Below are 19,958 nucleotides of genomic sequence, written 5' to 3'. Positions count from 1 at the left end.
CCAGATCTAAGAGCGCATGTACATGGGAAGGCTCCATAGACTCCCAGATCTAAGAGCGCATGTACATGGACAGGCTCCATTGACTCCCAGATCTAAGAGCACATGTACATGGATAGGCTCCATTGACTCCCAGATCTAAGGCGCATGTACATGGATAGGCTCCATTAACTCCCAGATCTAAGAGCGCGTGTACATGGATAGGCTCCATTGACTCCCAGATCTAAGAGAGCGTGTACATGGATAGGCTCCATTGACTCCCAGATCTAAGAGAGCGTGTACATGGACAGGCTCCATTGACTTCCAGATCTAAGAGAGCGTGTACATGGATAGGCTCCATTGACTCCCAGATCTAAGAGAGCGTGTACATGGACAGGTTCCATTGACTCCCAGATCTAAGAGAGCGTGTACATGGATAGGTTCCATTCTCCCTGATTCAAGAGAGCATGTACATGGATAGGCTCCATTGACTCCCAGATCTAAGAGCACGTGTACATGGATAGGCTCCATTGACTCCCAGATCTAAGAGCGCGTGTACATGGATGGGCTCCAATGACTCTCAGATGTAAGAGAGCGTGTACATGGATAGGCTCCATTGACTCCCAGATCTAAGAGAGCGTGTACATGGACAGGCTCCATTGACTCCCAGATCTAAGAGAGCGTGTACATGGACAGGCTCCATTGACTCCCAGATCTAATAGAGCGTGTACATGGACAGGCTCCATTGACTCCCAGATCTAAGAGATTGTGTACATGGACAGGCTCCATTGACTCCCAGATCTAAGAGAGCGTGTACATGGACAGGCTCCATTGACTCCCAGATCTAAGAGCGCGTGTACATGGATAGGCTCCATTGACTCCCAGATCTAAGAGAGCGTGTACATGGATAGGCTCCATTGACTCCCAGATCTAAGAGAGCGTGTACATGGACAGGCTCCATTGACTTCCAGATCTAAGAGAGCGTGTACATGGATAGGCTCCATTGACTCCCAGATCTAAGAGAGCGTGTACATGGACAGGTTCCATTGACTCCCAGATCTAAGAGAGCGTGTACATAGATAGGTTCCATTCTCCCTGATTCAAGAGAGCATGTACATGGATAGGCTCCATTGACTCCCAGATCTAAGAGCGCATGTACATGGGCAGGCTCCATAGACTCCCAGATCTAAGAGCGCATGTACATGGACAGGCTCCATTTACTCCCAGATCTAAGAGCACATGTACATGGATAGGCTCCATTGACTCCCAGATCTAAGGCGCATGTACATGGATAGGCTCCATTAACTCCCAGATCTAAGAGCGCGTGTACATGGATAGGCTCCATTGACTCCCAGATCTAAGAGAGCGTGTACATGGATAGGCTTCATTGACTCCCAGATCTAAGAGCGAGTGTAAATGGACAGGCTCCATTAACTCCCAGATCTAAGAGCGCGTGTACATGGATAGGCTCCATTAACTCCCAGATCTAAGAGCGCGTGTACATGGATAGGCTCCATTAACTCCCAGATCTAAGAGCGCGTGTACATGGATAGGCTCCATTGACTCCCAGATCTAAGAGAGCGTGTACATGGATAGGCTTCATTGACTCCCAGATCTAAGAGCGAGTGTAAATGGACAGGCTCCATTAACTCCCAGATCTAAGAGCGCGTGTACATGGATAGGCTCCATTAACTCCCAGATCTAAGAGCGCGTGTACATGGATAGGCTCCATTGACTCCCAGATCTAAGAGAGCGTGTACATGTATAGGCTCCATTGACTCTAAGATCTAAGAGAGCATGTACATGGATAGGCTCCATTGACTCCCAGATCTAAGAGCGCGTGTACATGGATAGGCTCCATTGACTCCCAGATCTAAGAGCGCGTGTACATGGATGGGCTCCAATGACTCTCAGATGTAAGAGAGCGTGTACATGGATAGGCTCCATTGACTCCCAGATCTAAGAGAGCGTGTACATGGACAGGCTCCATTGACTCCCAGATCTAAGAGAGCGTGTACATGGACAGGCTCCATTGACTCCCAGATCTAAGAGAGCGTGTACATGGACAGGCTCCATTGACTCCCAGATCTAAGAGATTGTGTACATGGACAGGCTCCATTGACTCCCAGATCTAAGAGAGCGTGTGCATGGACAGGCTCCATTGACTCCCAGATCTAATAGAGCATGTACATGGATAGGCTCCATTGACTCCTAGATCTAAGAGAGCGTGTACATGGACAGGCTCCATTGACTCCCAGATCTAAGAGCACATGTACATGGATAGGCTCCATTGACTCCCAGATCTAAGAGCGTGTACATGGACAGGCTCCATTGACTCCCAGATCTAAGACAGCGTGTACATGGATAGGCTCCATTGACTCCCAGATCTAAGAGAGCGTGTACATGGATAGGCTCCATTTACTCCCAGATCCAAGAGCGCGTGTACATGGATAGGCTCCATTGACTCCCAGATCTAAGAGCGCATGTACATGGATAGGCTCCATTGACTCCCAGATCTAAGAGAGCGTGTACATGGACAGGCTCCATTGACTCCCAGATCTTAGAGAGTGTGTACATGAATAGGCTCCATTGACTCCCAGATCTAAGAGAGCGTGTACATGGATAGGCTCCATTGACTCCCAGATCTAAGAGCGCGTGTACATGGATAAGCTCCATTGACTACCAGATCTAAGAGCCCGTGTACATGGACAGGCTAAATTGACTCCCAGATCTAAGAGAGCATGTACATGGATAGGCTTCATTGACTCCCAGATCTAAGAGCGCATGTACATGGATAGGTCCCATTGACGCTCAGATCTAAGAGCGCATGTACATGTATAGGCTCCATTGACTCCCAGATGTAAGAGCGCATGTACATGGATAGGCTCCATTGACTCCTACATCTAAGAGCGCATGTACATGGATAGGCTCCATTGACTCCCATATCTAAAAGAGCATGTACATGGATAGGCTCCATTGACTCCCAGATCTAAGAGCGCATGTACATGGATGGGTTCCATTGACCCCCAGATCTAAGAGAGCCTGTACATGGACATGCTCCATTGACTCCCAGATCTAAGAGAGCGTGTACATGGGCAGGCTCCATTGACTCCCAGATCTAAGAGAGCGTGTACATGGATAGGCTCCATTGACTCCCAGATCTAAGAGAGCGTGTACATGGACAGGCTCCATTGACTCCCAGATCTAAGAGAGCGTGTACATGGATAGGCTCCATTGACTCCCAGATCTAAGAGAGCGTGTACATGGATAGGATCCATTGACTCCCAGATCTAAGAGCCCGTGTACATGGATAGGCTCCATCGCCTCCCATATCTAAGATAGCATGTACATGCATAGGCTCCATTGACTCCCAGATCTAAGAGAGCGTGTACATGCATAGGCTCCATTGACTCGCATATCTAAGAGAGTGTGTACATGGATAGGCTCCATTGACTCCCATATCTAAGAGAGCGTGTACCTGGATAGGCTCCATTGACTCCCATATCTAAGAGCGCGTGTACATTGATAAGCTCCATTGACTCCCAGATCTAAGAGCCCGTGTACATGGATAGGCTCCATTGACTCCCAGATCTAAGAGCGCATGTACATGGATAGGCTCCATTGACTCCCAGATCTAAGAGCGCATGTACATAGATAGGCTCCATTGACTCCCAAATCCAAGAGCGCATGTACATGGATAAGCTCCATTGACTCCCAGATCTAAGAGCGCATGTACATAGATAGGCTCCATTGACTCCCAGATCTAAGAGAGAGTGTACATGGACAGGTTCCATTGACTCCCAGATCTAAGAGCGCATGTACATGGATAGGCTCCATTGACTCCCATATCTAAGAGAGCGTGTACATGGATAGGTTCCATTGACTCCCAGATCTAAGAGCGCATGTACGTGGATAGGCTCCATTGATTCCCAGATCTAAGAGAGCATGTACATGGATAGGTTCCATTGACTCCCAGATCTAAGAGCCCATGTACATGGATAGGCTTCATTGACTCCCAGATCTAAGAGCGCATGTACATGGACAGGCTCCATTGACTCCCAGATCTAAGAGCATGTGTACATGGATAGGCTCCATTGACTCCTAGATCTAAGAGCGCATGTAAATAGATAGGCTCCATTGACTTCCAGATCTAAGAGTGCATGTACATGGATAGGCTCCATTGACTCCCAGATCTAAGAGAGCATGTACATGGATAGGCTCTATAGACTCCTAGATCTAAGAGCGCGTGCACATGGACAGGCTCCATTGACTCCCAGATCTAAGAGCCTATGTACATGGATGGATTCCATTGACTCCCTGATTCAAGAGAGCGTGTACATGGATAGGTTCCATTCTCCCTGATTCAAGAGAGCATGTACATGAATGGGCTCCGTGGAGCCCCTGATTCAAGAGAGCGTGTACATGATTGGTTCCATTCTCCCTGATTCAAGAGAGCATGTACATGGATAGGCTCCATTGACTCCCAGATCTAAGAGCGCATGTACATGGGAAGGCTCCATAGACTCCCAGATCTAAGAGCGCATGTACATGGACAGGCTCCATTGACTCCCAGATCTAAGAGCACATGTACATGGATAGGCTCCATTGACTCCCAGATCTAAGGCGCATGTACATGGATAGGCTCCATTAACTCCCAGATCTAAGAGCGCGTGTACATGGATAGGCTCCATTGACTCCCAGATCTAAGAGAGCGTGTACATGGATAGGCTCCATTGACTCCCAGATCTAAGAGAGCGTGTACATGGACAGGCTCCATTGACTTCCAGATCTAAGAGAGCGTGTACATGGATAGGCTCCATTGACTCCCAGATCTAAGAGAGCGTGTACATGGACAGGTTCCATTGACTCCCAGATCTAAGAGAGCGTGTACATGGATAGGTTCCATTCTCCCTGATTCAAGAGAGCATGTACATGGATAGGCTCCATTGACTCCCAGATCTAAGAGCACGTGTACATGGATAGGCTCCATTGACTCCCAGATCTAAGAGCGCGTGTACATGGATGGGCTCCAATGACTCTCAGATGTAAGAGAGCGTGTACATGGATAGGCTCCATTGACTCCCAGATCTAAGAGAGCGTGTACATGGACAGGCTCCATTGACTCCCAGATCTAAGAGAGCGTGTACATGGACAGGCTCCATTGACTCCCAGATCTAATAGAGCGTGTACATGGACAGGCTCCATTGACTCCCAGATCTAAGAGATTGTGTACATGGACAGGCTCCATTGACTCCCAGATCTAAGAGAGCGTGTACATGGACAGGCTCCATTGACTCCCAGATCTAATAGAGCATGTACATGGATAGGCTCCATTGACTCCTAGATCTAAGAGAGCGTGTACATGGACAGGCTCCATTGACTCCCAGATCTAAGAGCACATGTACATGGATAGGCTCCATTGACTCCCAGATCTAAGAGCGTGTACATGGACAGGCTCCATTGACTCCCAGATCTAAGACAGCGTGTACATGGATAGGCTCCATTGACTCCCAGATCTAAGAGAGCGTGTACATGGATAGGCTCCATTTACTCCCAGATCCAAGAGCGCGTGTACATGGATAGGCTCCATTGACTCCCAGATCTAAGAGCGCATGTACATGGATAGGCTCCATTGACTCCCAGATCTAAGAGAGCGTGTACATGGACAGGCTCCATTGACTCCCAGATCTTAGAGAGTGTGTACATGAATAGGCTCCATTGACTCCCAGATCTAAGAGAGCGTGTACATGGATAGGCTCCATTGACTCCCAGATCTAAGAGCGCGTGTACATGGATAAGCTCCATTGACTCCCAGATCTAAGAGCCCGTGTACATGGACAGGCTAAATTGACTCCCAGATCTAAGAGAGCATGTACATGGATAGGCTCCATTGACTCCCAGATCTAAGAGCGCATGTACATGGATAGGTCCCATTGACGCTCAGATCTAAGAGCGCATGTACATGTATAGGCTCCATTGACTCCCAGATGTAAGAGCGCATGTACATGGATAGGCTCCATTGACTCCCACATCTAAGAGCGCATGTACATGGATAGGCTCCATTGACTCCCATATCTAAAAGAGCATGTACATGGATAGGCTCCATTGACTCCCAGATCTAAGAGCGCATGTACATGGATGGGTTCCATTGACTCCCAGATCTAAGAGAGCGTGTACATGGACAGGCTCCATTGACTCCCAGATCTAAGAGAGCGTGTACATGGGCAGGCTCCATTGACTCCCAGATCTAAGAGAGCGTGTACATGGATAGGCTCCATTGACTCCCAGATCTAAGAGAGCGTGTACATGGACAGGCTCCATTGACTCCCAGATCTAAGAGAGCGTGTACATGGATAGGCTCCATTGACTCCCAGATCTAAGAGAGCGTGTACATGGATAGGATCCATTGACTCCCAGATCTAAGATCCCGTGTACATGGATAGGCTCCATCGACTCCCATATCTAAGATAGCATGTACATGCATAGGCTCCATTGACTCCCAGATCTAAGAGAGCGTGTACATGCATAGGCTCCATTGACTCGCATATCTAAGAGAGTGTGTACATGGATAGGCTCCATTGACTCCCATATCTAAGAGAGCGTGTACCTGGATAGGCTCCATTGACTCCCATATCTAAGAGCGCGTGTACATTGATAAGCTCCATTGACTCCCAGATCTAAGAGCCCGTGTACATGGATAGGCTCCATTGACTCCCAGATCTAAGAGCGCATGTACATGGATAGGCTCCATTGACTCCCAGATCTAAGAGCGCATGTACATAGATAGGCTCCATTGACTCCCAAATCCAAGAGCGCATGTACATGGATAAGCTCCATTGACTCCCAGATCTAAGAGCGCATGTACATAGATAGGCTCCATAGACTTCCAGATCTAAGAGAGAGTGTACATGGACAGGTTCCATTGACTCCCAGATCTAAGAGCGCATGTACATGGATAGGCTCCATTGACTCCCATATCTAAGAGAGCGTGTACATGGATAGGTTCCATTGACTCCCAGATCTAAGAGCGCATGTACGTGGATAGGCTCCATTGATTCCCAGATCTAAGAGAGCATGTACATGGATAGGTTCCATTGACTCCCAGATCTAAGAGCCCATGTACATGGATAGGCTTCATTGACTCCCAGATCTAAGAGCGCATGTACATGGACAGGCTCCATTGACTCCCAGATCTAAGAGCATGTGTACATGGATAGGCTCCATTGACTCCTAGATCTAAGAGCGCATGTAAATAGATAGGCTCCATTGACTTCCAGATCTAAGAGTGCATGTACATGGATAGGCTCCATTGACTCCCAGATCTAAGAGAGCATGTACATGGATAGGCTCTATAGACTCCTAGATCTAAGAGCGCGTGTACATGGACAGGCTCCATTGACTCCCAGATCTAAGAGCCTATGTACATGGATGGATTCCATTGACTCCCTGATTCAAGAGAGCGTGTACATGGATAGGTTCCATTCTCCCTGATTCAAGAGAGCATGTACATGAATGGGGTCCGTGGAGTCCCTGATTCAAGAGAGCGTGTACATGATTGGTTCCATTCTCCCTGATTCAAGAGAGCATGTACATGGATAGGCTCCATTGACTCCCAGATCTAAGAGCGCATGTACATGGGAAGGCTCCATAGACTCCCAGATCTAAGAGCGTATGTACATGGACAGGCTCCATTGACTCCCAGATCTAAGAGCACATGTACATGGATAGGCTCCATTGACTCCCAGATCTAAGGCGCATGTACATGGATAGGCTCCATTAACTCCCAGATCTAAGAGCGCGTGTACATGGATAGGCTCCATTGACTCCCAGATCTAAGAGAGCGTGTACATGGATAGGCTCCATTGACTCCCAGATCTAAGAGAGCGTGTACATGGACAGGCTCCATTGACTTCCAGATCTAAGAGAGCGTGTACATGGATAGGCTCCATTGACTCCCAGATCTAAGAGAGCGTGTACATGGACAGGTTCCATTGACTCCCAGATCTAAGAGAGCGTGTACATGGATAGGTTCCATTCTCCCTGATTCAAGAGAGCATGTACATGGATAGGCTCCATTGACTCCCAGATCTAAGAGCGCATGTACATGGGCAGGCTCCATAGACTCCCAGATCTAAGAGCGCATGTACATGGACAGGCTCCATTGACTCCCAGATCTAAGAGCACATGTACATGGATAGGCTCTATTGACTCCCAGATCTAAGGCGCATGTACATGGATAGGCTCCATTAACTCCCAGATCTAAGAGCGCGTGTACATGGATAGGCTCCATTGACTCCCAGATCTAAGAGAGCGTGTACATGGATAGGCTTCATTGACTCCCAGATCTAAGAGCGAGTGTAAATGGACAGGCTCCATTAACTCCCAGATCTAAGAGCGCATGTACATGGATAGGCTCCATTAACTCCCAGATCTAAGAGCGCGTGTACATGGATAGGCTCCATTAACTCCCAGATCTAAGAGCGCGTGTACATGGATAGGCTCCATTGACTCCCAGATCTAAGAGAGCGTGTACATGGATAGGCTTCATTGACTCCCAGATCTAAGAGCGAGTGTAAATGGACAGGCTCCATTAACTCCCAGATCTAAGAGCGCGTGTACATGGATAGGCTCCATTAACTCCCAGATCTAAGAGCGCGTGTACATGGATAGGCTCCATTGACTCCCAGATCTAAGAGAGCGTGTACATGTATAGGCTCCATTGACTCCCAGATCTAAGAGAGCATGTACATGGATAGGCTCCATTGACTCCCAGATCTAAGAGCGCGTGTACATGGATAGGCTCCATTGGCTCCCAGATCTAAGAGCGCGTGTACATGGATGGGCTCCAATGACTCTCAGATGTAAGAGAGCGTGTACATGGATAGGCTCTATTGACTCCCAGATCTAAGAGAGCGTGTACATGGACAGGCTCCATTGACTCCCAGATCTAAGAGAGCGTGTACATGGACAGGCTCCATTGACTCCCAGATCTAAGAGAGCGTGTACATGGACAGGCTCCATTGACTCCCAGATCTAAGAGATTGTGTACATGGACAGGCTCCATTGACTCCCAGATCTAAGAGAGCGTGTACATGGACAGGCTCCATTGACTCCCAGATCTAATAGAGCATGTACATGGATAGGCTCCATTGACTCCTAGATCTAAGAGAGCGTGTACATGGACAGGCTCCATTGACTCCCAGATCTAAGAGCACATGTACATGGATAGGCTCCATTGACTCCCAGATCTAAGAGCGTGTACATGGACAGGCTCCATTGACTCGCATATCTAAGAGAGCGTGTACATGGATAGGCTCCATTAACTCCCAGATCTAAGGCGCATGTACATGGATAGGCTCCATTGACTCCCAGATCTAAGAGCGCATGTACATGGATAGGCTCCATTGACTCCCAGATCTAAGAGCGCATGTACATTGACAGGCTCCATTGACTCGCATATCTAAGAGAGCGTGTACATGGATAGGCTCCATTGACTCCCAGATCTAAGGCCCATGTACATGGATAGGCTCCATTGAATCCCAGATCTAAGAGCGTGTACATGGACAGGCTCCGTTGACTCCCAGATCTAAGAGCGTGTACATGGACAGGCTCCATTGACTCCCAGATCTAAGAGCGTGTACATGGACAGGCTCCATTGACTCCCAGATCTAAGAGCCCATGTACATGGATAGGTTCCTTTCTCCCTGATCTAAGAGAGCGTGTACATGGATTGGTACTACTCTCAGAAGATCCTGACTCCCAGCTCTAAGAGAGCATTGCATGCATAGGTTGTACTGACTCAGACCTAAGAGCGCTTCTACATGCATGGGTACTACTGCCTACCAAATCTAAGAGAGCGTGCATATGCATAGGTTCTACTGAATCGTAGATCTAAATGAGCGTGCATATGCATAGGTTCTACTGATTCCCAGAGCTAAGAGAGCATAGCATTCATAGGTTCTACTGACTTCCAGATCGAAGAGAGCGTGTGCATGCATAGGTTCTACCTTCAGAAGATCTTGACTCCCAGATCTAAGAGAGCATAGCATGCATATGTTCTACTGACTCCCAGATCTAAGAGAGCATAGCATGCATATGTTCTACTGACTCCCAGATCTAAGAGAGCATATGCATGCATAGATTCTACCTTCAGACGATCCTGACTCCCAGATCTAAGAGAGCGTGTACATTCATTGGTGCTACGGACTCCCAGATCTAGCAACATGGTACATGAATACGTTATACTGATTCCCAGATCTAGGACAGGGTTTACACGCATAGGTTCTACTGACTCTCAGATCTAGGAGAGTGTGTACATGCATAGGTTCTACTGACTCCCAGATCTAAGAACGCATGTGTACATGCATAGGCTCTACTGACTTCCAGGCCTACGACGACGTGTATGTGCATAGGTTCTGCTGATTCCCAGATCTAAGAGAGTGTATATATGCATAAATTCTATTGACTCCCAGATCTAAAAGCATGTGTACATACATAGGCTCTACTGACTTCCAGGCCTAAGACGGCATGTATGTGCATACGTTCTACTGACTCCCATATCGAAGAACATTGGCAAATGCTTAGGTTCTACTGACTACCAAATCTAAGAGTGTATGCACATGCATAGGTTCTACTGACTCCCAGATCTAAAAGCATGTGTACATGCAAAGGTTTTACTGACTCCCAGATCTAAGAGAGTGTGTACATGGAAAGGCTCTATTGACTCCCAGATTTAGAAGAGTGTGTACATCCATAGTTTGTGCTGCCTCTAAGATCTAAGAGTATGTGTACATGCATAGGTTGTACTGACTCCCAGATCTAAGAGCGCATGTACCTATATAGGTTCTGCTGATCCCAGTTCTAGGAGAGCGGGCACTGATCTAAGAGCATGTGTGCATGCACAGGTTCTACTGACTCCCAGCTGTAAGAGGGCATGGACATGCAAAGGTTGTATTGACTCTCAGATCTAAGAGGGTGTTTACATGCATAGGTTCTACTGACTCCCAGATCTGAGGGAGCGTGTACATGCAAAGGTTGTACCCTCAGAAGTTATTGACCTGCAAACCTAAAGACACTGCAGACCCATCATTTCTACCTTCATGAAACTCTGAACCTCAGACACGATAGGAGAGGAGAGAGGAAACTATGCTTCCCTACTCCAGAAGAACAATGCAGTGAGGTCAGATTTCTATGGACAGGAGTTCTGCTGTCAGCAGACCCTGACTTTACCATCCAATGGTTTACCTTCCTCTTCTTGTGTTTGTCCTCTCCCTGGAGCATAGCCTCTGTACAATCCTATCAATTCACTCACTTAGCTGACATCTGAGGCAGAAGGTGTACTTAGCATGACACTTCACCTGGAGGCCCATAAATCTGTACCCTGTGCTACTGCAGAGGCTCAAGTGGCTGTAGTCTGTGAAACCTAAATTAGGCCTTGCTAAAATATTCCCTTTACGTTCTGACTCTTAAGTGCTGCTCAGAATTTTGTGGGTGAAAAGTATTTGAAAGATAAACCATGCCATTGATTACAAACCGTGATTCAATGTACAGTTTTGAGTTACCTTAAGACATGTGTTTGCTATTTCTCAAGTATTTTGTTTTTTTGTCTTTTTCTTTTTTTAAACAATGACCAGAATTGGCAATGCCAACAGTATGGCACACTCATGATAAAACCAAGGCCTATTAGCTTTACCAATGTTTTTCTAGCTGATTTGTTGTGATAATAGAATACAAAGCAATAATGCCCCCGGATAGCTCTAAGGTGCCCTCTTCCCTGCCAGTGCATGTCCACCTATCAAGACCTGCTCGCTCTGGTAAGTAGATGCAGCAGTTTACTTACGTTCTGTTTCTGCATTGGGGTCCCAGACTGACCACATCTGGATCAGGAAAAATGGCGCCCAGCACACAACGTAGACCAAGACGATGACCATGGTCATTCTGATCGTCTTCGTCATGGCGGTAGTGACTTCGGACTTTTGCGAGTCCTTCCCGTTCACCAGCTGGGTCTTCTTCTTCAACATCGCCGTGATCCTCTCCGATTTCAAGTAGATGCTGTCATGAATTTCCTTAAAAATTAGCACCTGGCATGTGGCGATGACTAGGGTGGGCAGGACGAATACCGCCGTTGTCATCCAGGTGATATAGGCTTTTGTGCCCCATGGCTCGATGAAGTCTCCGTAGCATTCATATGTCCCGGTAGGAAGTTTGGTCTTGGAAAAGATGAAAATTTGGGGGATGCTGAGAACCAGGGAAGCCCCCCAAGCCACGAAAACTGGAACATTCCACCGGGCCACGCCCTTCTTGTAGGTCAACATTGGCCGACAAATGGCCTGGTGCCTGTCGAAGGTCATAGCCACAATCATATAGGATGAGGCAAACATCCCAACAACTTGCAAGTATTTAATGAGGCGGCAGAGGATATCCGGCCCCCTGAACCTATCGGTGACGACCCAGACCAGCTGCGGAAGGACCTGGAAGAAGGCGACGACCAGGTCGGCGATGCAGAGGTTGATCATGAACGTGTGCATCAAGGCATTGTGCTTCCGCCGCTTCAGCAGAACGAAGAGAATGAGGAAGTTGCTCAGGGTCGCGCAGACGAAGAGGATGGCCAGGATGGCGATCTGTACCTTGGCAAGATTGTCGTCTCTGTCGTCCGACATGATGGTTGTATTGGAGGCATTCTGGAGGGTGCTGGGGGCCTGGAAGGTGGTATAGGTTCCGGATTGATTGACCATGATCATCTGAAATGATAGAAGAAGAAGATGATAAACAAATGTGAAAACATCTGGACATTGCTAATCCCCAGCCGTGACACCCCCTAGGACATAACAGTGGAAGCATGCAATCCGAGATAACAGATAAATTGAATTAGAAGACGCGTGGTAGCTACATCTTTAGATTGGGCTCCAGAAATCCAGGTTCTTCCAACCAATCCTGCATCAACAGAGAGGAAGCCACCCCATCATGCGGTCATAGAGCTTGGCGCGACTGGCACTTAGCCAAAAACTACCTGAGTCATCACTGAGGAGCCGGCCCTGAAGACTGCCCTATCCGTATGAGCCTTTGTAAACTACTTCTGGTGAACGGTTGTAGCTTGGAACACTGGGGCCTAATCACAAAGGTACATTTACATGTGAGTAAGTCTACATGTGTAAATTTACTATTACACTTTGGAGTAACTTTAGTACTTTTGGCACTTCACTATTTAATAGTGTAAAGTTACTCAAGGTATAGGAGTTGGCCTAACGGCTGGGGCGGTCGACCTCAAATCTGGGGAACCGGGTTCGAGTTTCGCAAGGATGTGGAACATCCTGTGATTCTGGGCAAATCACTTAATCTCCCTGTGCCTAACAAAAATGAATGGGTCATCTTATAACGCAACTGGTGCTCGTGTAAGGCTTTCTGATACCCAATACCTTCGGGTCAAGTTCTTGCTATATAAAACTGTAAAAAAAAATTTAGACTTGTGTTTCCACCACGTGAAATAGGGAGTAGAGTCACATTTATCAGTGTAAAGGCAGTAGTAAGTCCAGCACCACACATAGCAAACCACTGATACTGCAACATCCTTCCATAAAAAATAATGGACATAGGGGCTTCAAACAATAACCTATAGGAAATAATAGTAGATTCACTGAAATTATTAAAATAGTTAAACATTTAAATTGAATTAGATGTGAATTTTTTTTTAAAGTATTGAAATATAAACCATAGTTTTAATTTTATTTTAACATCTTTTAATAACTTTTTTAATTTAAAAATGAATGTATTTTTTTATATAAAACTTATAATTACATTACATTTACTAATAAAATATTCTATGTTTAATAATAGTTAATACATATTACAAATATATTATTTTTACTCCAGGTGGGATTTTTTTATAGTTTAAACTTCAGAAAATTAATATTAATTTAATTTTATATTTTCTAAATAATCACATTTTAAATTGAAATTGATTAATGTGCCCTTACAATTTTTTTGTTCCACATTTTAAATGAATATATAAAATGTATTTACATTTATATTTGACATAAAATATGTTTAAATTTCTTAAGTTTAAAAAATAAACCTTTTAACTTTTCTCTTTACTTTGCCATAGAAAGATCATTATTTCTTTTTAAATAAAAAAGGTTAATAAAGTATGGTAAAATGAAATACAAGATATATTTTATTTCAGATCATTCTTTCAAACTGTATATTTGCAATTATTTAAAATAATTTAAATCAATTTAGCACTGTGTCCTATGGGGTTTTATTTTACGTTCCTCCCTCCAGTACCAGGGGTTGGCGACGTGTGATGCTGGCTTTATTCCAAGTATGAGCGGGAGAACATGTACGACTGTTTTGAGTCCTTTTAGGCTGAAGTTATGTGAGACAGGCAGTTTGTGGATAGGAATGGGCTTACTCTTTTGTGGGCCGTGCAAGTCTCTCCCTCAACCCCTCTCTAACCCTCCGTTAAACCCTCCTTGTTCCTCTCTTAACCTTCAACAGACAAGAGGGAGAAGCACTGATAAAAGCGTTTGGCGCAAAAGATGCCAGAAAAGGTCAAAATTAAAGTCTGAAATTACAAATAAGAATCAAATTAGTCAGAGTTACATTGGATTCGAATCACTGGATATAGACTTCACAGACTACATATATTGAAAACATTTAATTCTTTATTTCTTTGCTTCAACTTTAAAAGCATGGAAAAGGACACAGCTAACACGTTTCGGTGTGTGACATTGGGACTTCTTCAGGGCGCATATATTTGAGGTGTAAAGTGTGCCATTCAAGTTCATTAACTTCCAATCAAGTTCTCCCGGTAGTTAGTGATAGTACTTTCTACACCGCACACATATGCTGTCTGTAATAATATTGGCCATATGGTTCACAAGGGTAAAGCTGTCCCTCCAACGAGTCCCAGCATATGATTCCACCTACATTTAGGGTCATTTACATCCTCCTCTCTTAACCCTCTCTGCTTTGACAGCAAGTATGCCCCATTTTCCAGCCACTGCTTCCTGGCCCTTGCACTTTTAGTACTAACACATATACTTACGTGTGCTGAGGCTCCACACTCAGGTGGAGATATTGACACAGAAAACAATAAACAATAGGAGCGGTGGAGGTGGAATATCCACATGTAGGTTTGTAAACAGCATTTTGTAGTAAGTTGGTAGTCCCATTCTGATACAACTAAAGCACTACAAAATGCAGCTTGAGAAGAGGTCCCATTGAGTAGGGAATATCGTGATACCTTAATATCGTAACCAAAATATCGAGGACAAAAATATGGAGAGGTAAGTGAATATTGGGAAGTAGAGATTTACTATTCTTAACACCTTCCATGGATGCTGTCCTTTCATTTCAGACCTGGCGGTATGTTTAGAGGACACTTCCGTAGATGCTGTCCTTCAACCTCAGCCGTGGTAGTACATTTAAAGGACCCTTCCGTAGAAGCTGTTCTACCACCTCAGCCATAGTAGTACATATAGAGGAGGCATTCATGGATGCTGTCCTACCACCCCAGCGGTGGTAGTACATTTAGAGGACCCTTCCGTGTGTGCTGTTCTACCATCTCGGACGGGGCCGTACATTTAGAGGAATCTCCCTGTCCCCTGTATTTTCCTATCTAATCGTATCCAATGTTTCCTGATTTTTGCCAAAAAACGTAGGACCTGATTCTGATGCAGTTGGGAAAGCATTCCCACCTAGGGCCTGATTCTGATGCGGTTAGGAAGGCCCCCTAATGGCATTTGCTCCTTCCAAATCGGATCGGGAACTTGTCTTTCCGACCCAGGGTCCAATTATGATGCGGTTAGGAACATATGCTCCCATTGAAGTCAATAGGAGTCCAACCAAATCGTATCTGGAAGCATCCGGATGCATCGTACTCCGTCGGTCGGACTCTCCTGATCCGAGTGGGTCGGAAACCATTTCCAAACTGATTTGGTCAAGAAGCTTTCCAACCCGCATCAGAATCAGGCCCTAAGAATGTGTCCATAACTGATCTAACTTCAGACACTTCAGATCCGTCCATTGTTAGAAATGGGATCCCTGGCTGGCCAGGGCTTTCGCCAAAGTCAGTCAGAGACCACCACTCCTAAGTCAGGGCAAGGGAGTTACACGCCAAGATAACCCCTGCTCACCCTCGAGGTAACGTGGCGCGAGCAGCAAGGCTAAACTTAGAGGCGATGTGAGTTAAGTATTTGCGCACGCACCCCAGCAACAACACCCAAAGGCCCACCACAAAGGAAACTCCACACAAGGTTATATAAAAATAGCCTTTGTATTACACCAAAACACATTAGATAAAAACACACACTTTACAATGTGCCAGAGGCACGGGCAGAATTTACAGGGGATATGTACAAGACAGGGCCACCTGGACCACTGTCAGGAATCAGCACTTTTAGAAGTAACACTTTTGGAATATAAAACATAGAGTGTAAAATCACTGTAGCACAAAATAGCACACAACCAGTAACTTCTGGTAACCAGGACCTCACTAGCACCACCTGCACTAGGAGAAAAACCACCACCTAAGTATCACAATACCTGTAGGGGCGTAAGCACATAACACATGATGCATAACATACATTCAGAGGTGTAGGAGGAAACACATGACGCCTAAACACATTCAGAGGTGCAGATAACACATGATGCAAAATACATTCAGCGGTGTAAGACCAAGGCACATGATGCATCAAAACATTCAGCGGTGTAAGGAACAAGGCACATGATGCATCAACAACACATTCAGAGGTGCAGCAAAGAGCACTTTGCATAAATCACATTGGCACAGAACTTACATCAAAGTCCAGGGTCCAGGTTGCGCCACTGCGCCAAGACCTAAACGTGGCAGATGCCCACAAAGTGCTGGGCAGCTGGAGATGATGGGGCCAACGTAGGAGCCTCTCTAGGCTCAAGAACAAGGGTGAGGGCAAGTACTGCGTGGGAGCCTCGGGGCTCTGACCAACACTCGTGTCCCCTAAGAGCCTCTCAGGGCTCGCAAAACAAATATGTTGGCACTATAGAGCTTCAGCGCTCTAACACAATGAAAATGGCCCCAGAGCCTCTCAGGCTCGTAAATCACTTAGGGCGGGAGCCTCTCGGGGCTCAAAGACAATGTGGGCTGGGGAGGGGGCCTTCTCTCAGGCTCTAATGAAGAATGCCCCTGCACGACGTTGGAGCCTCTCAGGGCTCGAGCCACACTGTGGGCGCAAGAGCCTCTCGGGCTCGAAATATACAGATTGCCCCCAGGAGCCTCGTGGCTCGTAAATACAAATGTGGGCACGTTGGAGTCCCTTACGGGGGACTCAGAATCAAATAATGCCCCTGCGAGCCTCTCGGGCTCGAAGACACTGGTGCTGGAGGGGAGGGGCGGGCACCGGCAATGTGCTCCGACGCCCTCCTCCCAGATACTGCACACCAGGGCCCCACTCACAGGCTCTCTGTAGCGGGGGCTCCTCCTCTGGGCAGCGCGGGGCTCTCCACTCCTCACGGGAGCCTCGTGGACACGGCCGGCTGCTTCTCTCTTCGCTGCTCGGCTGCGGGGGCGGGACTTCCGGTTCGCCTCTCCCGGGCCACGCAGTGATTGGCCGGCCGGCCCAGCACTTCCGGGTCGTCGCAGGCAGCGCGGCGGCCCGGAGGGGGCTGCACACACTCCTGGGCTGCGGCGGTGATCTCGAGGGGCAATGCCGGGTGGGCACCGGCGACTTCAAAATACAAAATGAATCGAGGTGGGCACTCGATCGGGCCTCGGAGATAGAGGCAAGGTCCCTGGCGGGGTGGGCACCTGCCAGGGGGCAAATTAATTACCAATAAGCGAGGTGGGCACTCGCTAGGGCAGGCAAAGCGCTCCCAGCGCTAAAAGGCAGATAAAGCGCTCCTAGCGCTATATGGGAAAACAAAGCGCTTCCAGCGCTAGAGGGCAATTACAGAGCTCTCAAGCGCTAGGGGCAGCCACAGCCCTGGGGCAAGGACAAAGGCACAGCAGAAGGTCCTGGGCATCAGGAGGGGCATGCAGGGCCCAGGGGCCAGCGCACAGGGCAGGAGACAGCCCCCATGGCGGTCCCTCCTGGGCCCCACCAGCAGCAGCCCCCTCCTATCAGGATCCTGGAAGAGAACAACTTCTGTGGGGACACAGCCCCATTTTTATACACCACAGTCCTTTGTTCTGGCACAGGGTGAGGGGAGAAACCAGTCGCAGCTGGTTGGTGAGCACTGTTGATGTGCTCATTCACCCTTTTCATTCACTGGCAGGACTAGGGTCATCAGTCACACCACAGGGGGGCGGAGCCAGCATTGTCTGGGGAAACCCAGCCTCATTCAGGACACAGGTACACTCCTCCCCAGCCATCAGCATGCTAAGCTCCCACTCACCACCGGGCAGACCCATCATGACTCATGGAGCCCGGCATCCCAGCCAGCTCCAGCCAATCACGCGCCAGCACTCTCACTGCACACATACATCAAGGTCTAGAAGTAGAACTTCCCCACTAGACACATACAAGCCGCACATACCATTGCGCAGCATTCACTCTCACGAGTTCACACGTACCAAACTCGAGCCTGCACTCCCCACGCATCAGGAACTACCAGGGACACATACATTCCCCATGCATTCCTATGGGAGGGCAGGCCTATCTCCCACACGCACTCAGGGAGCGCACACACTTTACACTGCGCCACAGTGTCAAAGTGCGCAAAGACCAGACATCACTATAATTATTTATTAACACTAGGCAAAAAGGTCAGGGGTGAACCTGCCAGACGGGCCAAGTCCAACATCCATCATCCCCTTTTGTATCACTTTGTTCGCCCTAAGTGTGGCAGGGTATGCTCAGACGTTAGTCCCTTGCTCACTTGGCCACTGGATTCAAGATAGCCTGGCTGATGAGGATTATGAATCCGAAACCGGTTCCAGGATGCTTGTTTCCGGTCCAGGGAAGGCATGGCTTGGCAGTTCGGGCTGGACTGTTCCCATGAGACACAGGGTCAGACTGATTTGCATATAGCCATGTTGAACTGGGGTGGCTGAGTGGGCTAAAGAATGGTGATGGATTAAACCCAGATCAGTTGACTGGGGGTGAGTGTTGGATTTGTTCAAACGCTCCGTCCATCATCCCCTTTTGTATCACTTTGTTCGCCCTAAGTGTGGCAGGGTATGCTCAGACGTGAGTCCCTTGCTCACTTGGCCACTGGACTCAAGATAGCCTGGCTGATGAGGATTATGAATCCGAAACTGGTCCCAGGATGCTTGTTTCTGGTCCAGGGAAGACATGGCTTGGCAGTTCGGGCTGGACGTTCCCATGAGGCACAGGGTCAGACTGAATTGCATATAGCCATGTCTGAACTGGGGTGGCTGAGTGGGCTAAAGAATGGTGATGGATTAAACCCAGATCAGTTGACTGGGGGTGAGTGTTTGATTTGCTCAAACGCTCCGTCCATCATCCCCTTTTGTATTGCCCGTACAAGCAATCAAGGATCCCCGTGTCTAGGCAGGTAGTACATTTAGAGGAGGCATCCGTAAATGCTCCATATCAATTGTCACAAATGAATTTATTTTTATTTCTTTGTGATTTAAAACTTGCATCCTCATACCCTGTTGACATCCTTTTTTGCAAGAATACATATTTAATCTGCAGTATAAAAACAGAGAAAATAGTCCTTGTAATGTTTTATCCAGCACTTCCAACCCTTCGAGCTTGGATTACTGTGTAGATGCAAAACGTATTTAAACAGTTCATCCAGTTTGTCTGCTAGAGTTCCTCCAAAATCACGTGCTCTGCTGTCATTTCCAAATGTTTGTATGAAATGTATGTTGACATGTTTTGGCCTCTCACAGTCATTTACTAGGCATCTCCAGGAGAAAGACAAGAACCTGCAACAGCAAACATATTGTGCACCAAATCACAACATATCCTATTGGGCAATAATTTGGGCACCCCGTCTCCTTAGTCAAAGGTTAGTTTTCTTATAAACAGTATTAGGGT

General features: G+C 47.2%; 1 protein-coding gene across 1 annotated transcript in view; it reads right to left on the bottom strand.

The window, feature by feature from the left end:
* AVPR2 (arginine vasopressin receptor 2) overlaps positions 1-19,958 on the bottom strand; it is a 110,919-nt gene that overhangs the window by 32,987 nt on the left and 57,974 nt on the right. The window contains exon 2 of the mRNA XM_078664587.1: positions 11,816-12,716. Within this exon, the coding sequence (XP_078520713.1) occupies positions 11,816-12,716 (901 nt within the window). The remainder of the gene's footprint in view (positions 1-11,815; positions 12,717-19,958) is intronic.

The sequence above is a fragment of the Lissotriton helveticus genome, chromosome 10 (genome assembly GCF_964261635.1).
Source record: "Lissotriton helveticus chromosome 10, aLisHel1.1, whole genome shotgun sequence".
NCBI classification, from domain to species: domain Eukaryota; kingdom Metazoa; phylum Chordata; class Amphibia; order Caudata; family Salamandridae; genus Lissotriton; species Lissotriton helveticus.
Note: the sequence above shows the minus strand (reverse complement) of the source record. Positions and strands in the feature narration are given on the sequence as shown.